Here is a 24,965-nt window from a genome sequence, read left to right as displayed (position 1 = left end):
GATAAAATCGACAGGGAAGACTTCCTGAGACCTGGAACTTCAAGAACAAGAGGTCATAGATTTAAACTAGCTAAACACAGATGCCGAAGAAATATAAGAAAATTCACCTTCGCAAATAGAGTGGTAGACGGTTGGAACAAGTTAAGTGAGAAGGTGGTGGAGGCCAAGACCGTCAGTAGTTTCAAAGCGTTATATGACAAAGAGTGCTGGGAAGACGGGACACCACGAGCGTAGCTCTCATCCTGTAACTACACTTAGGTAATTACACTTAGGTAATTACCAGCGATCCATCTTTCAGTTCTCAGGTTGATGTGTTACTGGCGTGGTCTTGTGCCTCTGGCTCCAGCAATTTGTCTCAGTTTCTGTGCCTTGTTGCATGGACTGTCTCTATTGGTGGTGTGTGAGCCAGGATTAATATTCTTCAGTACTCGGGCTGCATGCGCCTAGGGCCACCTTCCCAAGGTGCCCTGTAAGTACCACCCTTGGAGCTTGGGGCCACCTTCCACAAGTTACCTCGGGATCTACCCCCACTGTGTCTTTTACTGATCAGTACTTGGCTGCCCTTGGAGTCAACTAGGGTCTTTGTTGCCAGTGTTTGCCTCTGGGTAAGGTGTAGTTTTCGTCACTGGTAGGGGCGCGGGTTGCTGCACACCTAGTTTTCACCTCTTACAGCAGCTGGCTCTGTTCCACCTGGGTACGTTGTCCTCTAGCAGGGTTTTGCTTTTGTTTTTGTTTTTGTGCCTGGTGTGGGGTTCTGCCTTGGTGGTTGCCCCTTATGTATTGGAGTGTATATATCTATCATTATATCTATTCTCAGTTTTTTGTGGTTGGTGGTACCCCCTTGCTAGACCCCCATGAGTGGACATGTCCCAGGGGGTTCGACTCTTAGCAGATTGATTGGTAGTCTTGGGTACCAGTTCGCAGTACCCTGCCTGGGCATCCCTTAGCTTGTTAATAAGGCTACGGGCACTGGGAAACCTCGTAGGTGCTCCGTGGTCCGATGGATGTGACCCTTGAGTCCCCTTTCTCTTCGTGCGAGTCGGAAGGTTGCTTTGTCCTCTTGTCTCTGGGGGACAATCACCAGTTGTACCTCCACCATACTGCCTGTTGGGTCTGTGATTCTTTTGACCCAGAGTCGTGCGACGTTTCCTGTCTGTACATGCTCCAGTTCACCCAAGCTACTGATCGTGATATGAGGGTGCAGGCAGCAGCTGTGTTGCATGCTAGGTTTAGGTTGCTGCAACGCGCTAGGTTAGTGGCTTCCCCAGATGCTCCAAGACTGCCCTGTTTTGGTTTTAGAGACCCGGACTTAGGGGTGGGAGTCACTTCAGTCCTGGTTCTGTCCTCCTTCCCCCACCTTGTCCTTCTCCTTCTGTTGTCCATCCAGTTTCTCCCTCCTTGCTTCTTGCTCTGAAGTGTCTGAGGGTTTTGGGTCTGACCAGTGAGTTTCTGGGTCTGACCAGTGGGGCCCCTTCGTTCCTGCTTTTTGCCGGCTCCTGCCTCTTCTTTAGAGGCGGGTGGTGTGGAGGACGGCTCGGCCCTGGATCTGCGGGGTGGGGTTCCTGGGGCGGGGAAGGGGTTGACTTGGGGGCCTTGGGGCCCGTTGGTCCCCGCTTGGGATTTTGTACCCTCAGAGTGGGGCTTGGTGTTACAGGATGTGGGGTTCTCTTTTGCTCCCTCCTTGTATGAGTTGGATTTGGCATCTACCCCTCAACGGGTTCAATTCAGTTCCATGGCCCGGACAGTTCTTCGGTTCCGTCTTTTCAGAGATTTCCGGCTTCCCAAGTCCAGTCACAGTGGGTGCGGGAAGCCCTTGCAGCTTACCTCCTGCGCGACCCAGGTTTTGCTTTCGTGATGGAACCGCATTTCTTCTTATATGGGTCTTCGTGTCTTTACTGGGGTTCGTTATGAAGATCCGGAGTCGTCCTGGTTAGCAGACTGCCCTTTCTTCTTTTTTGGAAGCATTGCCTTCAGCGGTGCGTGTGTCGTCTGCGCTATTGAAGCTGTTCGCGCCGCTCCTGCGGGATGCAGTTTCGCGTTTTTTGCTTCTCAGCTCGCGTGTAGGCAGGAGGTGTTCGCTTCTTCCTTGGAATCCGCTTAGGACCTGGCTCTTAGATTGTCATCGCCTTCCGTTGCTGTTTGCAGAGTTTGCAGTGATGCAGTATCTGTAGGCGACTTCGGCTAGTTGCCGTCTTATGTCAGACTTGTTGGTCCTTCGGGGGGCTGTCCCAGCGGGGTCGTGCTAGCGCTTGGGGGTTCTTTCTCTCATGGTAGGCCAGTGGTGTCAGGTTTGGCACTGACACCGAAGGCTGCAGTCTGTTTCTGTTCGGTGCAGGTGCCCTTTGCGACGTTTGGATGCTTATAAGGTGAGTCGGCCTTTTGCGGTTCGTCCCATTGACGGGGCAATGGGGGAGTGGGGAGGCTCACTCTGTCTGCTCGTGCCTGGTCCCACGGGTCTTTCGGGTTGTTTCGTGCAGCCTGTGGTGGCGTTGGGTGGCTCCTCCTTCTCCTTCGAGGAGTTTGGGGCTGGCAGGGCAGGGTTCTTCTCCTGCGCTCTATCAAGTCGTCTCGGAGTGGGTTCGCTTGGGCGTGGTCAAAATGTCCTTGTCCCTCAGGTGGATCTCCTGTCTGTTTCCGGTCCCGAAACGGGACTGCGCAGACCTCCGGTTCATTCTGAACTTGTCTCGTCTGAACTCGTGGGTTTATTGCCCCTCCTTTCAGATGACTAATCTGTCCCAGGTCCATCTTCTGTTGGAGCTGGGGACTTGGATGGTGTCCCTGGACCTTCAGGAGGCATACTGGCACGTCCCGAATCATCCACTTCAGGGACTAGCTCAGTTTTGTGGTGAGACATTGAGGTTACCACTTTAGTTGCCTTCCATTCAGTTTGATTCTGGTGCCTCATGTTTTCACTTGCCTTATGGGTCCTAGTGGCTCGCCTGCATCTGTTAGGTGTTCAGGTTTTAGCCTACCTCGACGACTGGCTGGTTTCGGCTCCCAGCCTATTCATGTGTCTGCTCACCAGGAATTTGGTTCTTTCCCAGCTCACCAGGTTTGGTCTTGGCTGGGTCTTTTGTGGGACGCTCAGACTGCTTCCTTGTCTCTTCCTCCGGTGGCTCTGCTTTGTGTGCGTTCCCGCTTCCATCTGTTTCTGAGGGGCTCCCGGGTAACGTGTTGGTTGTTCGAGGGTTTGTGCGGGAGTCTGAACTTTGCCATGATGCCTTTGTCTACCCGCCGAGTCGGGTGTGGCTTCATTGGCTGTTCTGGTTCCTTCGGGGATGTCCCTTCAACCTCTCTCGTGACCGCTGGGTTCGGCCTCCAAGGGCCTTGTGTCGGTTGCTGCTTCATCAGCTTCCTCTTCGTTTTTTGGGGGTTCAATGCCTTGGTGCCTACCTGAGCCCTCGCTCGATGTGTTCAAGGACGCGTCGTCTCTTGGCTGGGGCTTTTTGATCAGTGCTCACCAGGCTGACCAGAGGCGGTGGGTTCCATAGGGCTCACAGCACAGTGTGGAAGTTCACTGCTGTGTGGATGTCACTCCAGAGGATTCGGGTTTCTCGCGGATCGACGGTCCGGCTCCATTTGGACTGTTCCCCAGTGGTTCATTGCTTGAACTGCCTAGGTTCAATGTGGTCCTTGGCTCTTTGGGGCTGGTCACTTCAGGTGTCTCATCTGCTGAGTTCTCGAGGTTTGGCTCTCCTGGCAGTTCACGTTCGGGGGGTTTTCCTTATCTACCATCGACTGGGGTTAGGCACCCAGAAAGGTCGGCATAATAAAACAAGCCCTACATGATAAGAAACAAAACCAAAAACGAACAGAGAGGTAGAAACTCCCTACAATCCCAAGGAAACAGCAAGCAAGCAAGCAAACATCACACTGTACTGCTGCGCCGCTCGTCAGCACAGCCTTCCCCTCCCCGAGAGGGGGAGGGGGGCCCCCGGACCTCACCGTGCCGGCTGCCTAGCACCAATTCGTAAGCTAATGTCAACCGGGACAGATGCTTCTTTGACCTCAAATTCCTGAGCGGTGTTTGTGTGGCATTCTCTGCTGTCTTGGTGTGGTGTGTGGTGGCCAGGAGTATCTCATCAGTGCCGGGGCTGCATGCGCTTAGGCGCTTCCTTCCCTAAGCGCCCTGTGAGTACTGCCCCTGCATGTCAGGGTTATCTTCCCTGGGGCATTCGGGAACCGCTCCCATAGGGGTGCTTGCTGCTCGGCATTTGCCTCGCCCTTGGGGCCATCTAGGGCTTGGGGCTCCTTGTTTGGCCTTGGGTAGGGAGTGGTGTTGTGCTGGTTAGGATGTCAAGGTGATGCGCGACCTGTCACCTAAGCAGCGACCGGTTCCTGTTGCTTCTGGGGATGTTTACTTTTGCGGGGTTTTTCTTTTATTTTGTTTTTGTTTGCCTGGTGGGGGTTCTACCTAGTGGGACTATAGTTCCCCTGATACTGTTTTGGTGGCCCTCTGCTAGGCCCCCCATACTTGTACACGTCACAGAAGTTTCAGTGTTATCATCTACCCCTCGTTAGTTTGGGGTTTTTAACCGGTTAGCAACACCTTGTGCGGGCTTCCCGTAGTTGTTACCCTACAGGCCCTCGAAACCCCTGTCGGGGCTAGTTGGCCCCATGGATGCGTCTCCCGAGTTCCAGTTTGCCTTGTGCAAGTTTGATGGTTGCTGTGTGCCCTTGTCTTACAGTGACAGTCACCTGTTTTGCCTCCATCATGCTGCCTGTTGCGTCAATGACACCTTTGACCTGGAGTCTTGCGAGTCGTGTTCTCTGCTTGTGCTCCAGTTTTATTCTGATGATGTTGCTGTTAGGGTACAGGCAGCATCCATGTTGAATGTCAGGTTTAGGTTACTGCAACGCGCTAGGTTGGATTCCCACCCGGATACCCCGAGGATTCCCCGCTTTGGTTTTAGGGACCTGGACCTGGAGGCGTTAGTCGCTTCGACTTTGGATACTTCCGCTCTCCCTGGTCCTTCCCCTGTGGTTCATCTTGCACCACTACCCCTGTGTCTGGCTCCCAAATGTCTGAGGGGTTTCGGATTCGACATAGGGTTTAGTTGGTAATGAGGCTCAGGCAGCTTCGGGGGCTGCCCCATTTGGGTCAGAGACAGAGGCATTTGAGCCGGTTCCTCCTGCCGAGGCTTCTGGGTCCCACCAGCAGGTTTCGTGGTGGGGCGTCAGGCTTACCGCATTCGTTGCCTTCCTTTTGGCTTGAATCTGGCACCTCGCGTTTTCACGCATCTTACCAGGGTTGTGGTGACCAGTCTGTGTCTGCTAGGGATTTGGGTTTTGGCCTACCTCGACGACTGGCTGGTGTGGGCTCTCAGTCGGTTTGCTTGTCTACTCGCCAGGGATATGGTTCTTTCCCAACTCGTCAGGTTCGGGTTCCTGGTGAACTAGATGAAGTCCCATCCAGTTCCATCCCAGGTTTGGACCTGGCTGGGTCTTGTTTGGGATTCTCGGACCATTTCCATGTCTCTCCCGCCAGAGGCGTTGCTGTCGCTGTGGTCCCGCCAGAGGCGTTGCTGTGGCTGTGGTCCCGCCGTCAGCTGTTTCTGAGGGGGTCCCGGGTCACTTGGTGGTTGTTCGAGCAGTTGTGTGGGAGTCTGCACTTCGCCGTGCTGGTCTACCCACCAGATCGGGTTTGGCTTCAGTGTCTGTTCTGGTTCCTTTGGGGACGCCCCTTCCACCTCTCTCCCGATCGTTGGGTTCGTCCTCCGGGGGCCTTGTGTCGGTTGCTGCTTCGCCGGCTTCCTCTTCGGGGTTTTCGGGGTTCAGTGCCTTGGCGCCTCCCCGAGCCTTCACTCGACGTGTTCACGGACGCGTCGTCTCTCGGCTGGGGGTTTGTGACCAGTGCTCACCAGGCCGGCCCAGGGACGGTGGGGTCCATCCTTCCGTCGGGCTCACAGCATGGTTCGGGAATTCACGGCAGTCTGGTTTGCACTTCAGAGGGTTCGGGTCGCTCGGGGTACGAACCATCTGGCTCCATTCAGACTGTTCTCAGGTGGTTCATTGCCCGAACCACGGGGGTTCTATTCGGTCCTTGCCACTTCAGGACTGGTCCCTTTGAGTGGTTCGTCTGCTGGATTCTCGGGGTTTGGCTCTCTGTGCAGTTCATATCCGGGGAGTGTCCAATATCCTGGTAGATGGCCTGTCTCGCTTCATTCCCCTGTCCATGGAATGGATGGTCAATGACAACTCGTTTCGTTGGATCTGCCAGACGAATGGACTCCCTGACATGTACCTCTTCACGTCGGCGTGGTCTCAGCGTCTCCCAGTCTACGTGATGCCCTTCCCAGACTGCAAGGCATTCGCGGTGGATGCCTTTCGGCAAGACTGGTCGAGGTGGGGTTACCTGTACCTCTTTTCCCCGTTCCAGCTGTTGCTTTGGGTTCTGGCTCGGTTGGAGATCTTCCCAGCGAGAGTAGTCCTTGTGGCCCCTTGGTGGCCGGCCCAACCTTGGTTTTCGGTTCTGTTTGTTTGGTGTCCAAACCCGTGGTGTTTCTCGCGGCTCCGCCTTTTTCAGCAGGTCGACCAGTCCGTTACGGGGCTGGTTCGACCTTCTCCTCTGCTCTTCACGTCTGGTCTTTTTGACGCGGGTGTATCACCCTTTCTATGGTGATCAGGTGGCTTCGTTGATGGTGTCCCACCTGAGAGCTTTGTCTCGGCAACAGTATGAAGTTTCCTGGTGTTCTTTTCGCCATTTTCTTGCTCTTTGTAAGTGGTCTTCTTGACCGCTTGACCTTGAAGATTCTTAGATGGACGAAATAATGCTGTGGTGCTGTGGCTAGCACTGTGAACATCGTGAACAGCATTGAAACACCAATATTTGAACATTGTACACAGTTATTATCACCTTCGCAAATAGAGTGGTAGACGGTTGGAACAAGTTAAGTGAGAAGGTGGTGGAGGCCAAGACCGTCAGTAGTTTCAAAGCGTTATATGACAAAGAGTGCTGGGAAGACGGGACACCACGAGCGTAGCTCTCATCCTGTAACTACACTTAGGTAATTACACTTAGGTAATTACACTCAGGCTCTTCTGTAATACTATATTGGCTAAATAATACAAGTTATATATATATATTTTAACATTATTAGGCGATGCTGTGGTCACAAGCTGAACAGCAGTGCTGTGAGCTCATGCTGCGTGCGCTGGCCTTGGTTGCTCACTCACTACTGAGGCTCTCACACCCGGGAATGTGGACCATGATTTTATATAAAAATGGCATCTGTTTAAAAGAGCCTTGAGGAAGCTGATGTGAACCCCATGTAGCCGCTGGAGTTTTGAATGGAACGTGAAGAATACAAATACCCGGAAGTGCGTAGCGCACCCCAGATGTGGGCCTGCAGGCGCATTGTGCAGTTAAAGGGTTAACCCCCAATGTACCTTCTTGTATATAAATAAATAAATAAATAAATTTCTTGTGTTTTTCAGGTTGTACTGTCATACTTATGAAGTTCATTGTCAACACTCATTATATGACATCCTTGTTTTCAAGTACTAAATTCTGTACTTAAAGAAAAATGTAATTAATCTTCAATTACAGTAATTAAGTTTTTTCTCTCGAGATGGAGGGATGTTATGACCCAGGTATTTACCTGGTTCCTAACTATTCAAATTATGCCAATTTATACATTTCATCATCCTTTAATTAATTATGTATTAAAATTGTCCCTAATTCTGGCTTCATTTCATAATGTTATACTGTATTACGATATTCCTTTTTTATTTGCTTGTATTGCAGTTGCACTTGTATTCCACTGTTGTATTATACTGCATTAGAGTTGGTTAGTGGAGCGGTGTCTAGTATGGTCACTTGTACTCGACAGGTGCTTGACACGATCGGTTTGTGTGAGCGGTCAGTGGTACCAGCTGTGCATGTCACAGAGTGGATATTATTTTCAGAATAAGAAGCATATTTATATGAGTTGTTATTTCAAGTATGTCTAATGTATTTAACACTTATGTTAATAAGTGTATGGTAGTGTTATCACAGTGAGGAAGTGTGGCTTTTAGGGTATTGTTATGTGGCGTTGTTGGCTACAGTGTGCTCGGAGAGCTCACGTTGTCAGTCTGAGCGAATGTTAGGTATCTGCAGACTGGTTGTTAAGGAGACTGGATGTGCCACTGAAGTAAAGTAGTGTTTGTCTATATGCTTGTGTCTAGGTGTTGCTATGAGTCTGGTATTCATGTGATTTATTAATAAGCTATATATATTAACATGTGTCAGTGGTCATAAGCTGATAATCAGTTAATTATTAATCTTGTCTGCACTTGTTTATTTTATGTGTGCCCTTCACAGAGTAAACTGGTGTTCTATCATTTTATTATAGTGGTTTTACTTAATGAATCCATTAATTACTATCGATAATAATAGGCCAATAAGGATGTTTATGAGCTGCTTCCAGGAACACGAGCTTTACCGAGTGCGAGTGGTTAACATCTATGTGGTTGTATGTGCACCACGAGGCAAGTGAGGGGACACTGGGTGGTTGGTTGTGCACCACGAGGCAAATGAGGGGACACTGGGTGGTTGTATATGCACCACGAGGCAAGTGAGGGGACACTGGGTGGTTGTATGTGTACCATGAGGCAAGTGAGGGGACAAAGGTGGTTGTATGTGCACCACGAGGCAAGTGAGGGGACACTGGGTGGTTGTATGTGCACCATGAGGCAAGTGAGGGGACATTGGGTGGTTGTATGTGTACCATGAGGCAAGTGAGGGGACAAAGGTGGTTGTATGTGCACCATGAGGCAAGTGAGGGGACACTGGGTGGTTGTATGTGCACCATGAGGCAAGTGAGGGGACACTGGGTGGTTGTATGTGCACCATGAGGCAAGTGAGGGGACATTGGGTGGTTGTATGTGTGCCACGAGGCAAGTGAGGGGACACTGGGTGGTTGTATGTGCACCATGAGGCACGTGAGGGGACACTGGGTGGTTGTATGTGCACCACAAGGCAAGTGAGGGGACACTGGGTGGTTGTATGTGCACCATGAGGCAAGTGAGGGGACACTGGGTGGTTGTATGTGCACCATGAGGCAAGTGAGGGGACACTGGGTGGTTGTATGTGCACCACAAGGCAAGTGAGGGGACACTGGGTGGTTGTATGTGCACCATGAGGCAAGTGAGGGGACACTGGGTGGTTGTATGTGCACCACAAGGCAGCTGTATGTGCGTCATGAGGCAAGTGAGGGACACTGGATGATTGAATGATGACCTAGTGTGCTGGCAGATCCCTGGACTTGTTTGTGAGAGGACCAGCCTCTACCTTTCGGTATTACTCAAGGTCACACTATTTTACTGACTGGGAAAAGCTATAAGTTTAGGTAAAAAAAAATAATACAACTCAGATTCCAAATAATTAGAGAAGAATTACCGGCGTATTTATGACGTCAATGAAAAAATATATTAAATGATTTAATACAATTAACATGTATGATTGATGTAGAAATGCTTACTAAGAAAGCCATAATTACTAGGTTTGTTGACACTGCTCATCTGCTACATATTCACAGGTTACCGTAGCATGGAGGCATCTATGCAAGAGGCAGCTGGAGCCACAATGAAGAGAAAGTTAAGTGAACTTACTTGATATAGGGCTGGTGTAGGGCTACGAGGCAGCAGTGGACGGTGAGGGTGACCGCTGACAGGTGGAAGTAGTCGAAGAGCACTGGCAGGTGGTAGTGAAGACCCCTGCAAACATCAATGTTACTATTATTGGTCTCTGGAACTGGCTTTATTTTGCCAACTGCTTGTGCTCTCACACACTGATGAAAAGATACATGAGCATGCATTTATGTATGAGTACAGTATACATGCACACACACATACATGTGAACAGAAAAATGTGCACACAAACATGTGACTGAAAATAAAGAACCAAACCCCTGAACTTTAGGTTAGGTTATTTACTGTGTAAATACAGGGTAAGCACTGTACACCACAGCAAGCACAGTGTACTGTGCTTGCTCCAGTACTTTTTCTCCTTCTCATATTGGACATAGACAAGGACACAATCTATAGTACTGTATCATTCTTTGCAGAAGACACTAGGATTTTTATGAGAGTAGACAACATAGAGGACACAGAAAACCTCCAAACTGATGTAAATCAGGTCTTTCAGTCGGTCACAGAAAATAATATGGTATTTATTGAAGATAAGTTCCTGCTCCTGCTCTTTGGGAAAAAATGAAAATATAAAAAGGGAACACAATAAAGTAGCCATTACAACTGCAAGAAAAATGACAGATTGGATAACAAGAACCTTTTAAACAATAGATGCTATACCAATGATACTTTTCAAGACACTTGAACTCTTTAAGAGTGGAAAATTGTTGCACAATAACAGCCCCTTTCAAAGGTGGTGAAATAGCTGACCTGGAGAGCTTACAGATATCCTTTACTGCTAGAATTTACTCAATAAACCATCTAAATTGTTGGGACCATCTAAAATGCCCAAATCTGCATTCTTTGGAGCACAGGTGGGAGAGATGCATAATAATTTAATACATGAAAATATTAGAGGGGCCGGTCCCAAATCTGCACACAAAAATAACATCACATGAGACCAGAAAGCATGGCAGGATGTGCAGATTACTCCCGTTAAAAAACAGAGGTGCAATAGGTACTCTGAGAGAGAACTCTATTAACATCAGAGAGGACCGAGACTGTTCAACACCCCCCACCCCCCACAGTGGAACAAAGAACCATAGGGGTGCAATTTGAGTGGAGCCGGATCAGAAAGCCCCGAGGAAGCCGAATCCACTACAATGCCAGCCCCATAGCCACAAACACCCGCACCATGCAGTGAGCCCAATGGAAAAGACAGAGCCCAATGACCATGGTCGGCCTGGGTGAGTGCTGACCACAAAGCCCAGCCAAGAGCCAAGGCATCCGTGATCTACTGAGCGTGGGATGTGAAAGGCACCATGGCATTGAACCCTGAAATCCTGAAGACGAAGCCGGTAGCCGGTTAATTTACCTTACCTTGAGGTGATTTCAAGGCTTAGCGACCTCGCAGCCTGGTCATCGACCAGGCCTTCTCATTGCTGGACTGGTCAACCAGGCTGTTTGACGTGGCTGCTCGCAGCCTGACATATGAGTCACAGCCTGGTTGATCAGGTATCCTTTGGAGTGACTCAGCAACCGACATACACACAATGGGGTGCAAACCCAGTGGTTGCGAGAGATGCAAAAGGGCAGCCCTAAAGACACCAGAACAGCCTCCGAAGCCAAACCCTATCAAGCGGGTAAACTAGCATGACAAAGTACAGGCTCCTACACAACCACTCGATATATATATATATATATATATATATATATATATATATATATATATATATATATATATATATATATATATATATATATATATATATATATATATATATATATATATATATTATACTGCATGTAAATCATGAAAATTAACACGTGATGAAAAATGTGACAGTGTCAGACCATGGAGGAAGAATTGAAACAGGAATTTCCTTAAGTTCTTTCGTATATTAATACATCTTCAGAAGGAATCGTTCCTTCTGAAGATGTATCCACTACACACTTGTATCCACTACACCATACTCAGAGCCCAAAAGAAGGTGGGAATTCTGGGGTATTTAACTCCCAGATATCCCCTCTCTCCAGGCAACGAGACAGTGAGGGATCACTAACGTTTTCCATGGGCTTGAAACCCGCCATATACTGCAGGTATGTTGACGACATTTTTACTCAGGAACCTGATGCCAGATATCTGCAGCAGCTGAAGGAGGCATTTGAGCGGAATTCTGTGTTGAGCTTCACTTACAAGATGGAGAATAATGGGAAACTGCCCTTTCTGGATGTAAAAGTCACGGAAAAGAGCGGAGGCTTCCACACTGCAGTCTACACTAAGGAAACCAACATAGGAATGTGCTTCAATGCCAAGAGTGACTGCCCAGACAGGTACAAAACGAATGTTGTCAATGCTTACGTCGACCGTGCTCTCAACCACAGCTCAGATTGGAAGCAAGTCGATGAAGAACTCTGTAGGGTAAGGCAGGTCCTAGTCAACAATGGCTTCTCTAACGGTTTCGTTGAAGACATCATAAACAGAAAGGTGAAACGCGATGCAACCTCTGAAGAGTCAACCAACACAACACTTGTACCCCCTATTAGACTATTTTACAGGAACTTCTTTTCGACGGCTCATAAAACTGAGGAAAGGGTCCTGAAAGATATTGTTGATAGGAACGTTATCCCTACAGACAAAAATCAGAAAATACAATTGACAATTTATTTTAAAACCAAAAAAACAGCCAATCTACTCATGAAAAACTCTCCAGATACCAAGCAGAACGCCTTAAAGGAGACCAACGTCGTCTATGCCTTTAAATGCCCACTTGGGGACTGTAAGCCCCAAAGAACTCAGTATATTAGCAAGACAACGTCTCTTTCCAGGCGATTAACAATGCATAAGCAACAAGGCTCCATCAAGGAACATATAATCTCTTCTCACAACCAGATAATCACCAGAGAAATCTTAACAAGGCAACACAGAAATCATCAATAGGTACAGTGATAGCAGGCGGCTCGACATCAGTGAGGCACTACACATCAAAAAGTCAACACCAGCAATCAACAGCCAATTAATGCACAACTATATTCTACCCACTTCAAGGCCCCAAACCAATATGGAAGCAACAAGAGGAAGTATGGGCCAATAGGCCTTCTGCAGTTCTCATATTCTATTTATACCCATTGTTTCGTGTTCTGTCTTGTGTTTGTCATAAGTTTGTTCACCTCACCCAAAACTTTTGTACCATATCACCTCACCCAAAATGAGTATAAGTTCGATGAATCTGTGTGTAAATTAAGTCTTTGAAAATGTAATAAGCATTACAAAACGCGTTCAGGCATCAGACAATTATAAAATTAATTTTAGAGCATTGATATTTTTATTACCACCGACAGTGAAGAAAAACATAAGAAATATTGAAAAAATTTGTGTTAGAATTATTAATCTTACCTATTCGGTCATATTCAACAACATATGTTTATAAGAAAGACTGCTACCAAAATATACTAATATTTATATATATATAAATATATATATATATATATATATATATATATATATATATATATACATATATATATATATATATATATATATATATATATATATATATAAATAAATAATATATATATATATTATATAAATATATATAAATAATATAAATAAATATATATATAATATATATATATATATATAAATAAATAAATATATATATATATATATATATATATATATATATATATATATATATATATATATATATATATATATATATATATATATATATATATATAATATATATATTCAGGTGGGAGGAGGGTTCTGTACTAGGGCTGCATACTCCAGAGTTAGTCTCATATAGGTTGGGAGTGTTGGGGAGGAGTGGGGGAGAAGACCAAAGGCGTACCTGGTGGGAGAGAAGTGTAGGTTGAGGGTCCTGGTGGAGACACACTGTATAGCATTATGATGATCCGGGCCGAAGGTGTGCTCAGTGAACCACAGCTCCGCCACCAGCTGCAGGTCTGCCCGGTCCAAGCTCTCCGCCAGCTGAAACATCCAAAACAGAATTATGAACAATAGCGAACACCGTTAAAGTCTCCTATACACCAATACCTTCCCAACATTTTAATCTTTCTTCCCTGGAGACTATGTGCCCTTTTTCCCAGGAGACTATGTGCCCTTCTTCTATGGAGACAATGTGTTTTTCTTCCAAAGAGACTATGTGCCCTTCTTCCCAAGAGACTAAGTGCCCTTCTTCTCTGGAGATTATGTGCCCTGTGGCACTACACAGAGATCCCATCACAATGGTTGTACTCTTCAAATCACTTGTGTTGTCCCGTCTCGAGTACTGCTCAGTACTCACTTCCCCCTTCAGAGCAGGAGAGATTGCTGAAATAGAGGGAATACAGAGAACATATACAGCACGCATAGACGAGATAAAGCACCTAAATTATTGGGATCGTCTCAAAGCTCTCCAAATGTACTCACTAGAAAGGAGACGAGAGAGATACCAAATAATATACACATGGAAAATACTGGAGGGACAGGTCCCAAATCTGCACAGTAAAATAACAACGTACTGGAGTGAACGATATGGAAGAAAATGCAGAATAGAACCAGTGAAGAGCAGAGGTGCCATAGGCACAATCAGAGGACACTGTATAAACATCAGAGGTCCGAGGTTGTTCAATGTCCTACCAGCGAGCATCAGAAATATTGCCGGAACAATCGTGGACATCTTCAAGAGAAAACTAGATTGTTTTCTTCAAGGAGTGCCGGACCAACTGGGCTGTGGTGGGTATGTGGGCCTGCGGGCCGCTCCAAGCAACAGCCTGGTGGACCAAACTCTCACAAGTCAAGCCTGGCCTCGGGCCGGGCTTAGGGAGTAAAAGAACTCCAGGAACCCCATCAAGCAGGTAAGCAGGTATGTGCCCTTCTTCTCTGGAGACTATGTGCCCAGAAAAGACAGAGTGTATCGTGACCCGGCTTGCACTCCTCTTGACATGCCAGAAAGCATACTGAGGAAACTACTCCAAGCCTGCACTAAAGAGGCACCCTTCATGAGCCCTGATTGGCACATGTATAAGCAAGTAGATGGGGTCGCCATGGGTTCTCCCTAGGTGTCCTGTTTGCGAACTTCTACGTGGGCACCATCAAGCAGAGGGTCTTAGTTGACATGGACTTGAGAGCCGCCATATACTGCAGGTATGTTGATGACATTTTTACACAGGTAGCTGATGCCAGATATCTGCAGGAGCTGAAGGAGGCATTTGAGTGGAATTCTGTGTTGAGTTTCATGTACGAGATGGATAATAATGGGAAGCTGCCCTTTCTGGATATAACAGTCACGGAAAGGAGCGGAGGGTTCCATACTGCAGTCTACACCAAGGAAACAAACATAGGAATGTACCTCAATGCCAATAGTGACTGCCTAGACAGATACAAGAGGAGTGTTGTCAACGCTTACATCGACCGTGCTCTCAGTCACTGCTCAGGGTGGAAAGAAGTCGATGAAGAACTCTGTAGGGTAAGGCAGGTCCTAGTCAACAACGGCTTCTCTAACGGTTTCGTTGAAGACATCATAAAAAGAAGGGTAAAACGCCATGCAGCCTCTGAAGAGTCACCCAACACAACACTTGTACCCCGAATTAGACTATTTTACAGGAATTTCTTTTTGAGGGCTCATAAAACGGAGTAAAGGGTCCTGAAAGATATTGTTGACAGGAACGTCATCCCTACAGACAAAAATCAGAAAACGCAATTGATAATTTATTATAAAACCAAAAAAACGGCCAATCAACTCATGAAAAACTCCCCAGACACCAAGCAGAACGCTTTGAATGAGACCAACATCATCTATGCCTTTAAATGCCCAATTGGGGACTGTAAGCCCCAAAGAACTCAGTATATAGGCAAGACAACAACGTCTCTTTCCAGGCGACTAACAATGCATAAGCAACAGAGCACCATCAAGGAACATATAATCTCTTCTCACAACCAGACCATCACCAGAGAAATCTCTACAAACAACACAGAAATCATCGATAGGTACAGCGATAGCAGGCAGCTTGACATCAGCGAGGCACTACACATCAAAAAGTCAACACCAGCAATCAACAGCCAATTAATGCACAACTATATTCTACCCACTTCAAGACCCCGAACCAATATGGAAGCAGCAAGAGGAAGTATGGGCCAATAGGCCTTCTGCAATTACTTCCATTCTTATGTTCACATACCCAAGTTATACCCATTGTTTTGTGTTCTGTCACCTCACCCAAAACTTTTGTACCATATCACCTCACCCAATAGAATATAAGTACGATGAATTTGTGTGTAAATTAAGTCTTTGAAAATGTACTACGAATTACGAAAAGCGTTCAGGCGTCAGGCCATTAATAAAAAATGAATTTTGGAGAATTGTTATTTTCATTACCACCGACAGTGAAGAAAAACATAAGAAATATTGAAAAAAATTCGTGTTAGAATTATTAATCTTACTTTTTCGGTCATATTCAACAACATATGTTTACAAGAAAGACTGCTACCAAAATATAATCAAATAGACTCAAACCCTAGCCTAGCCAGCACAGAAGCCTCACAGCAACTGGCATAACAGAGTTTGGTGCAGTGGGTTAAAGGCGTACTGTTATGCCAGTTGCTGTGAGGCTTCTGTGCTGCCTAGGGTTCGAGTCTCCTGGTGGAAAGTGTTCTAAAGTTGTAAAATTTCACTTGCGTGTTTCAGCAACTTGTGCATTAAGCATAGTCACAGAGTTCTCCCATATTAACAGGGACTTGATGAAAGAATGTGAGTAACCCCTCACTAGCTCTAGTTGCCCTTGGGAGGTGGTGATCTTTGGGGGTTTAAATACCCCAAAATTACCATCTCTTTTAAGGGTCTGAGTTTGGTGTAGTGGGTTAAAGGCGTACCTGTTATGCCAGTTGTACACTTGTGTGTTTAGGCAAGTTGTACATATATATATATATATATATATATATATATATATATATATATATATATATATATATATATATATATATATATATATATATATATATATATATAATTAATTATATATATATAATATATATATATATATTTAATATATATAATATATATATATTATATAATATATATATATATATATATATAATTATATATATATAAATTATATATATAAATATATATATATAATATATATATATATATATATATATTATATATATATATATATATATATATATATATATATATATATATATATATATATATGACAGTGTCAGACCACGGAGGAAAATTGAAACAGGAATTTCCTTAAGTACTTTTGTATATTAATACATCTTCAGGAGTCACGCCTTCTGAAGATGTAATAATATACAAAAGTACTTAAGGAAATTCCTGTTTCAATTTTCCTCCGTGGTCTGACACTGTCACATTTTTAATCACGTGTTTATTTTTCGTGATTTACACACACACACACACACACACACACACACACACATTATATGAACATGTTTGCTGATGATGCTAAGATAATAGGAAGGATAAGAAATTTAGATGATTGTCATGCCCTTCAAGAAGACCTGGACAAAATAAGTATATGGAGCACCACTTGGCAAATGGAATTTAATGTTAATAAATGTCATGTTATGGAATGTGGAATAGGAGAACATAGACCCCATACAACCTATATATTATGTGAGAAATCTTTAAAGAATTCTGATAAAGAAAGAGATCTAGGGTGGTTCTAGATAGAAAACTATCACCTGAGGACCACATAAAGAATATTGTGCAAGGAGCCTATGCTGCTTTCTAACTTCAGAATTGCATTTAAATACATGGATGGCGATATACTAAAGAAATTGTTCATGACTTTTGTTAGGCCAAAGCTAGAATATGCAGTTGTTGTGTGGTGCCCATATCTTAAGAAGCACATCAACAAACTGGAAAAGGTGCAAAGACATGCTACGAAGTGGCTCCCAGAACTGAAGGGCAAGAGCTACGAGGAGAGGTTGGAAGCATTAAATGCCAAAACTAGAAGACAGAAGAAAAAGAGGTGATATGATCACTACATACAAAATAGTAACAGGAATTGATAAAATCGACAGGGAAGATTTCCTGAGACCTGGCACTTCAAGAACAAGAGGTCATAGATTTAAACTAGCTAAACACAGATGCCGAAGAAATATAAGAAAATTCACCTTCGCAAATAGAGTGGTAGACGGTTGGAACAAGTTAAGTGAGAAGGTGGTGGAGGCCAAGACCGTCAGTAGTTTCAAAGCGTTATATGACAAAGAGTGCTGGGAAGACGGGACACCACGAGCATAGCTCTCATCCTGTAACTACACTTAGGTAATTACACTTAGGTAATTACACACACACACACGAGTGTAGCTCTCACCAACACACAATTACACAACACACACACACACGAAGTGAAGTGAAGTGGGGAGGTGAAGTGAAGCTGGAGGAGGCAGAAGTCACACTGCAGCAAGCTCCTGGAAATATCGAATTACCTAAGTATTGGGAACAGGTTGAGGGCTATAGTGGTGTCCCAGGTTACATAAAGGTTCAGGGAAGAGTAAAAGCAAATAAAATACAATAAACAAGTAAAACTGAGTGAAAATAGCGAGTGGAAAAGTTTGTTTTGGTCTAGAACAAAATCAAAGATGGCCGCCGCCACCACCCCCACTGAGAAGGTAGACACACCATCAGATGATGGTTTCAAAGGATTCTCAACACAAGATATAAGGAAAGGAGGTGTTCTTGGCAGGTTAGAGATAATTGAGGACATGCAAATGAAGTATGAAGAAAAAGTGCTTAAATTAGAAGAGGACAATGGAGCTCTTTGGAGTGAGCTTTGCACTCTAAAAGGGAGTATGCTTCAACAAGGTAAGATTATTACTGCATTAACAGACAAGGTAACAAATCAGGAGGAGCAAATCAAGGAACTAGTGAAAGAAAATGAGGCATGGAAAGTGAAGTGTGGTGACTTTGAAGAAATAAACAAAAGATAGACTCATATGGTGAACAACTCCAAGCAAGCCTAAGGGCTAACATAGAGTTAGGTAAGGATCTCCAACTGGAAACTTCACTGACAACTCACATAGAGGAGGTGAATAAAGAACTAGAAAAGTATAAAGAAGAAATAAAAGCGACATATGCTCAAGTTGTAAAAGAGAAAGAGACTATCAAAGAAGTGTGTTCGGAAGTCAAAACCAGAAATGACCAACAAGAAGCAGAAATTAGGCAAGCAATTAGGAAAGAACTGGTTACCAACAGTAAACTGGTACAAAACACTGCAGATAGAACTAAGTCCATAATCATTTTTGGATGTTTAGAGAAGGAAATTTCATCTAGGGTGGACCGAGCGGCAGAAGAGATGAAAATCATAGAGAAAATAGTAGGTTTAGGAGAAGGCTCAAAGGAAAATGTCAGTGATTTTAGAAGAATAGGAAAATATGAGAAAGAAAAGAACCGCCCCTTAAGGGTGACCTTTAATGGAGTGAAAAACATGATGGAAGTGCTAAGAAATGCCAGGAAACTGCAGAGTGATGAGGTTGGCAAATCTTGGTCAATAAGACAAGACCTCTCCAAGGAAGACAGAGAAAAGCTGAAAATGAACTTAATTGAGGCAAAACGTCTAAATGGGGATAGAAATGAAGAAGACAGAAATTCTTTTTTTTACAAAGTGACAGGGACTGGAAAGCTTGTGAAATGGTACATAAAAACAAAGCAACAAGATCAGTAGTGGAAGGGGGAGTAAAGAGCAAAGGAAAAGGGAACATGTTCCTGAAAATTGTATATACCAACATAGATGGAGTGAGGTCAAAAACTTTGGAGTTGCAAGATATAATCCAGCTTAGGGTCCCAGATATTGTTGCATTATCAGAAACGAAACTTGAAGGAAATATAATAAATGAAGTCATATTCCCAAGAGGCTACTCAGTTTGGAGACGTGACAGGAAAACTAGGAAGGGAGGAGGAGTGGCTGTACTGGTGAAAAAACACCTGAAGGTAAAAGAGTTAATATTTGAAAACCCTCGAGATATTGACATAATGGCATTGCAGGTCTGGAATCAGGATGATAACCTGATAATTGTAAATACCTACAGCCCACCAGCAAGCAACACGTGGACAAAGGAAGAACTGGATGACAAACGAGAGGGCCTCATAATGGTCATGAGAGATATTATTGTACAAGCAGATAAAGATAAATCACGACTGTTGATACTGGGGGACTTCAACTTTAGAGCAATAGACTGGGAGGCCTATGAAGCAAGAACGGAGGACTTTTGGACATGCAGATTTGTGAACCTCATTCTGGAGACATTCTTGTATCAACACATAAAGCAAGCCACAAGAATGAGGGAAGGAGATATACCGTCAGTACTGGATCTAGTATTCACCAGGAAAGAAGAAGAGATTTTTGACATCCAGTACCTTCCTCCCTTGGGAAAGAGTGATCACGTCCTGTTAGACATTAAATATGCTTTAAGATATCATCTAGAAGAAAATGGGGACATTGAAACAGTTGATAAACTCGATTTAAAGAGAGGCAACTATGGGGAACTTCGAAATTTTTTTAATGAGTGTAATTGGACAGAATTGTTGCTAGGCAGGGAAGTAAATGAAATGTATGCCAAATTTTTAAAACTATACGAGGAAGGCACACAAACATTCATACCAAAACAGAGATGCAGGACCAGAAAACAGGATTGGTTCGACAGAAATTGTGAGAGGGCAAGAGACCAAAAGACACAAAAATGGAATCAGTATAGGAAGAGGCCAAACCCCCAAACATACCAGCGATACAAAGATGCGAGAAACAATTATACAGCAGTAAGGAGAGAGGCAGAAAGAAATTTTGAAAAAGGGATAGCAGATAAATGTAAAACAGAACCGGGCCTATTCTACAAATTCATAAACAACAAATTGCAGGTAAAGGATAATATCCAGAGGTTGAAATGGGAAACAGATTCACGGAAAATGAAAAGGAAATGTGTGAAACATTAAATGAAAAGTTCCAAAGTGTGTTTGTACAAAATGAAATCTTCAGAGAACCAGACACAATAAGAATTCCAGAGAACAACATAGAGCGGATAGAGGTGTCTAGAGATGAAGTGGAAAATATGCTAAAGGAGCTCGGGAGGAACAAAGCAGCTGGCCCAGATGGCGTTTCACCATGGGTTCTGAGAGAATGTGCATCTGAGCTCAGCATTCCACTTCACCTGATCTTTCAGGCATCCCTGTGTACAGGAATCGTAGCAGACGTGTGGAAACAGGCTAACATAGTTCCAATCTACAAAAGTGGCAGCAGGGAAGACCCCCTCAATTATAGACCTGTATCATTGACAAGTGTAATAGTGAAAGTATTGGAAAAGCTAATCAAAACTAAATGGGTAGAACACCTGGAGAGAAATGATATAATATCAGACAGACAGTATGGTTTTCGATCAGGAAGATCCTGTGTATCGAATTTACTCAGTTTCTATGATCGGGCCACAGAGATATTACAGGAAAGAGATGGCTGGGTTGACTGCATCTATCTGGACCTAAAAAAGGCTTTCGACAGAGTTCCACATAAGAGGTTGTTCTGGAAACTGGAAAATATTGGAGGGGTGACAGGTAAGCTTCTATCATGGATGAAAAATTTTCTGACTGATAGAAAAATGAGGGCAGTAATCAGAGGCAATGTATCGGAATGGAGAAATGTCACAAGTGGAGTACCACAGGGTTCAGTTCTTGCACCAGTGATGTTTATTGTGTACATAAATGATCTACCAGTTGGTATACAGAATTATATGAACATGTTTGCTGATGATGCTAAGATAATAGGAAGGATAAGAAATTTAGATGATTGTCATGCCCTTCAAGAAGACCTGGACAAAATAAGTATATGGAGCACCACTTGGCAAATGGAATTTAATGTTAATAAATGTCATGTTATGGAATGTGGAATAGGAGAACATAGACCCCACACAACCTATATATTATGTGAGAAATCTTTAAAGAATTCTGATAAAGAAAGAGATCTAGGAGTGGTTCTAGATAGAAAACTATCACCTGAGGACCACATAAGAATATTGTGCAAGGAGCCTATGCAATGCTTTCTAACTTCAGAATTGCATTTAAATACATGGATGGCGATATACTAAAGAAGTTGTTCATGACTTTTGTTAGGCCAAAGCTAGAATATGCAGCTGTTGTGTGGTGCCCATATCTTAAGAAGCACATCAACAAACTGGAAAAGGTGCAAAGACATGCTACTAAGTGGCTCCCAGAACTGAAGGGCAAGAGCTACGAGGAGAGGTTAGAAGCATTAAATATGCCAAAACTAGAAGACAGAAGAAAAAGAGGTGATATGATCACTACGTACAAAATAGTAACAGGAATTGATAAAATCGACAGGGAAGACTTCCTGAGACCTGGAACTTCAAGAACAAGAGGCATAGATTTAAACTAGCTAAACACAGATGCCGAAGAAATATAAGAAAATTCACCTTCGCAAATAGAGTGGTAGACGGTTGGAACAAGTTAAGTGAGAAGGTGGTGGAGGCCAAGACCGTCAGTAGTTTCAAAGCGTTATATGACAAAGAGTGCTGGGAAGACGGGACACCACGAGCGTAGCTCTCATCCTGTAACTACACTTAGGTAATTACACTTAGGTAATTACACACACAGCACCCATGGAGTTTCACCATGGGTTCTGAGAGAATGTGCATCTGACTCAGCATTCCACACACCTGATCTTTCAGGCATCCCTGTGTACAGGAATCGTAGCAGACGTGTGGAAACAGGCTAACATAGTTCCAATCTACAAAAGTGGCAGCAGGGAAGACCCCCTCAATTATAGACCTGTATCATTGACAAGTGTAATAGTGAAAGTATTGGAAAAACTAATCAAAACTAAATGGGTAGAACACCTAGAGAGAAATGATATAATATCAGACAGACAGTATGGTTTTCGATCTGGAAGATCCTGTGTATCGAATTTACTCAGTTTCTATGATCGAGCCACAGAGATATTACAGGAAAGAGATGGTTGGGTTGACTGCATCTATCTGGACCTAAAAAAGGCTTTCGACAGAGTTCCACATAAGAGGTTGTTCTGGAAACTGGAAAATATTGGAGGGGTGACAGGTAAGCTTCTATCATGGATGAAAATTTTCTGACTGATAGAAAAATGAGGGCAGTAATCAGAGGCAATGTATCGGAATGGAGAAATGTCACAAGTGGAGTACCACAGGGTTCAGTTCTTGCACCAGTGATGTTTATTGTGTACATAAATGATCTACCAGTTGGTATACAGAATTATATGAACATGTTTGCTGATGATGCTAAGATAATAGGAAGGATAAGAAATTTAGATGACTGTCATGCCCTTCAAGAAGACCTGGACAAAATAAGTATATGGAGCACCACTTGGCAAATGGAATTTAATGTTAATAAATGTCATGTTATGGAATGTGGAATAGGAGAACATAGACCCCACACAACCTATATATTATGTGAGAAATCTTTAAAGAATTCTGATAAAGAAAGAGATCTAGGAGTGGTTCTAGATAGAAAACTATCACCTGAGGACCACATAAAGAATATTGTGCAAGGAGCCTATGCTATGCTTTCTAACTTCAGAATTGCATTTAAATACATGGATGGCGATATACTAAAGAAATTGTTCATGACTTTTGTTAGGCCAAAGCTAGAATATGCAGCTGTTGTGTGGTGCCCATATCTTAAGAAGCACATCAACAAACTGGAAAAGGTGCAAAGACATGCTACTAAGTGGCTCCCAGAACTGAAGGGCAAGAGCTACGAGGAGAGGTTAGAAGCATTAAATATGCCAAAACTAGAAGACAGAAGAAAAAGAGGTGATATGATCACTACGTACAAAATAGTAACAGGAATTGATAAATCGATAGGGAAGACTTCCTGAGACCTGGAACTTCAAGAACAAGAGGTCATAGATTTAAACTAGCTAAACACAGATGCCGAAGAAATATAAGAAAATTCACCTTCGCAAATAGAGTGGTAGACGGTTGGAACAAGTTAAGTGAGAAGGTGGTGGAGGCCAAGACCGTCAGTAGTTTCAAAGCGTTATATGACAAAGAGTGCTGGGAAGACGGGACACCACGAGCGTAGCTCTCATCCTGTAACTACACTTAGGTAATTACACTTAGGTAATTACACATATATATATATATATATATATATATATAATATATATAATATATATATATAATATATATATATATTTTCTGAGGAAGACCCGTTTAGGACAAATTTCGTTGTTGAGAACAGTGAGGTGAGATGGGCCCCTGTGAACCCTTGTGGGCGTTACCACGACATGTCGGGAACTTTAGATGATGCCTACCTTGTGAGCGTCGAGGATGAGGTGCAACTTGAAGAGGACGTGGTCGTCGAGGTGGACCTCCTCATTCCGGTACAGGATTTGGAAGGTCTTGCTCACAGCAGCCCCGTTAAGTACGCACGCTGGGAACACTAGTCCACTCCCGCCTGTAACACAACACAATACTACAGTAGTCCACTCCCGCCTGTAACACAACACAATACTACAGTAGTCCACTCCCGCCTGTAACACAACACAATACTACAGTAGTCCACTCCCGCCTGTAACACAACACAATACTACAGTAGTCCATTCCCGCCTGTAACACAACACAATACTACAGTAGTCCACTCCCGCCTGTAACACAACACATACTACAGTAGTCCACTCCCGCCTGTAACACAACACAATATTACAGTAGTCCACTCCCGCCTGTAACACAACAGTAGTCCACTGGTTGATTACCTGGTTGATGGTTGATACCTGTTTGATGGGGTTCTGGGAGTTGTTCTACTCCCCAAGCCCGGCCCAAGGTCAGGCTTGACTTGTAAGAGTTTGGTCCACCAGGCTGTTGCTTGGTGCGGCCCGCAGGCCCACATACCCACCACAGCCCGGTTGGTCCGGCACTCCTTTGAGAAAACAATTTAGTTTCCTCTTGAAGATGTTCACGGTTGTTCCGGCAATATTTCTGATGCTCGCTGGTAGGACATTGAACAACTGCGGACCTCTGATGTTTATACAGTATTCTCTGATTTTTTTTTTTTTTTTTTTTTTTTTTTTTTTATATATACAAGAGTTGTTACATTCATGTACAGCCACTAGTACGCGTAGCGTTTCGGGCAGGTCCCTGGAATACGATCCCCTGCCGCGAAGAATCGTTTTTTCATCCAAGTACACATTTTACTGTTGCGTTAAACAGAGGCTACAGTTAAGGAATTGCGCCCAGTAAATCCTCCCCGGCCAGGATACGAATCCATGACATAGCGCTCGCGGAACGCCAGCCGAATGTCTTACCACTACACCACGGAGACTGTAACTACACCACGGAGACA

At 44.1% G+C, this 24,965-nt stretch overlaps 1 protein-coding gene across 3 annotated transcripts in view; it reads right to left on the bottom strand.

Moving 5' to 3' along the window:
• Positions 1-24,965, bottom strand: part of LOC123758709 (protein FAM135A) — a 429,327-nt gene that overhangs the window by 300,551 nt on the left and 103,811 nt on the right. For all 3 annotated transcript variants that reach the window (XM_069328828.1, XM_045743283.2, XM_069328829.1), the window contains exons 4-6: positions 23,938-24,080; positions 13,467-13,606; positions 9,595-9,699 (exon numbers count right to left, since the gene is read on the bottom strand). In XM_069328828.1, coding sequence (XP_069184929.1) covers positions 9,595-9,699; positions 13,467-13,606; positions 23,938-24,080 — 388 coding nt within the window. The remainder of the gene's footprint in view (positions 1-9,594; positions 9,700-13,466; positions 13,607-23,937; positions 24,081-24,965) is intronic.

Source organism: Procambarus clarkii, chromosome 22 (genome assembly GCF_040958095.1).
Source record: "Procambarus clarkii isolate CNS0578487 chromosome 22, FALCON_Pclarkii_2.0, whole genome shotgun sequence".
Taxonomy (NCBI): Eukaryota; Metazoa; Arthropoda; class Malacostraca; order Decapoda; family Cambaridae; genus Procambarus; species Procambarus clarkii.
Note: the sequence above shows the minus strand (reverse complement) of the source record. Positions and strands in the feature narration are given on the sequence as shown.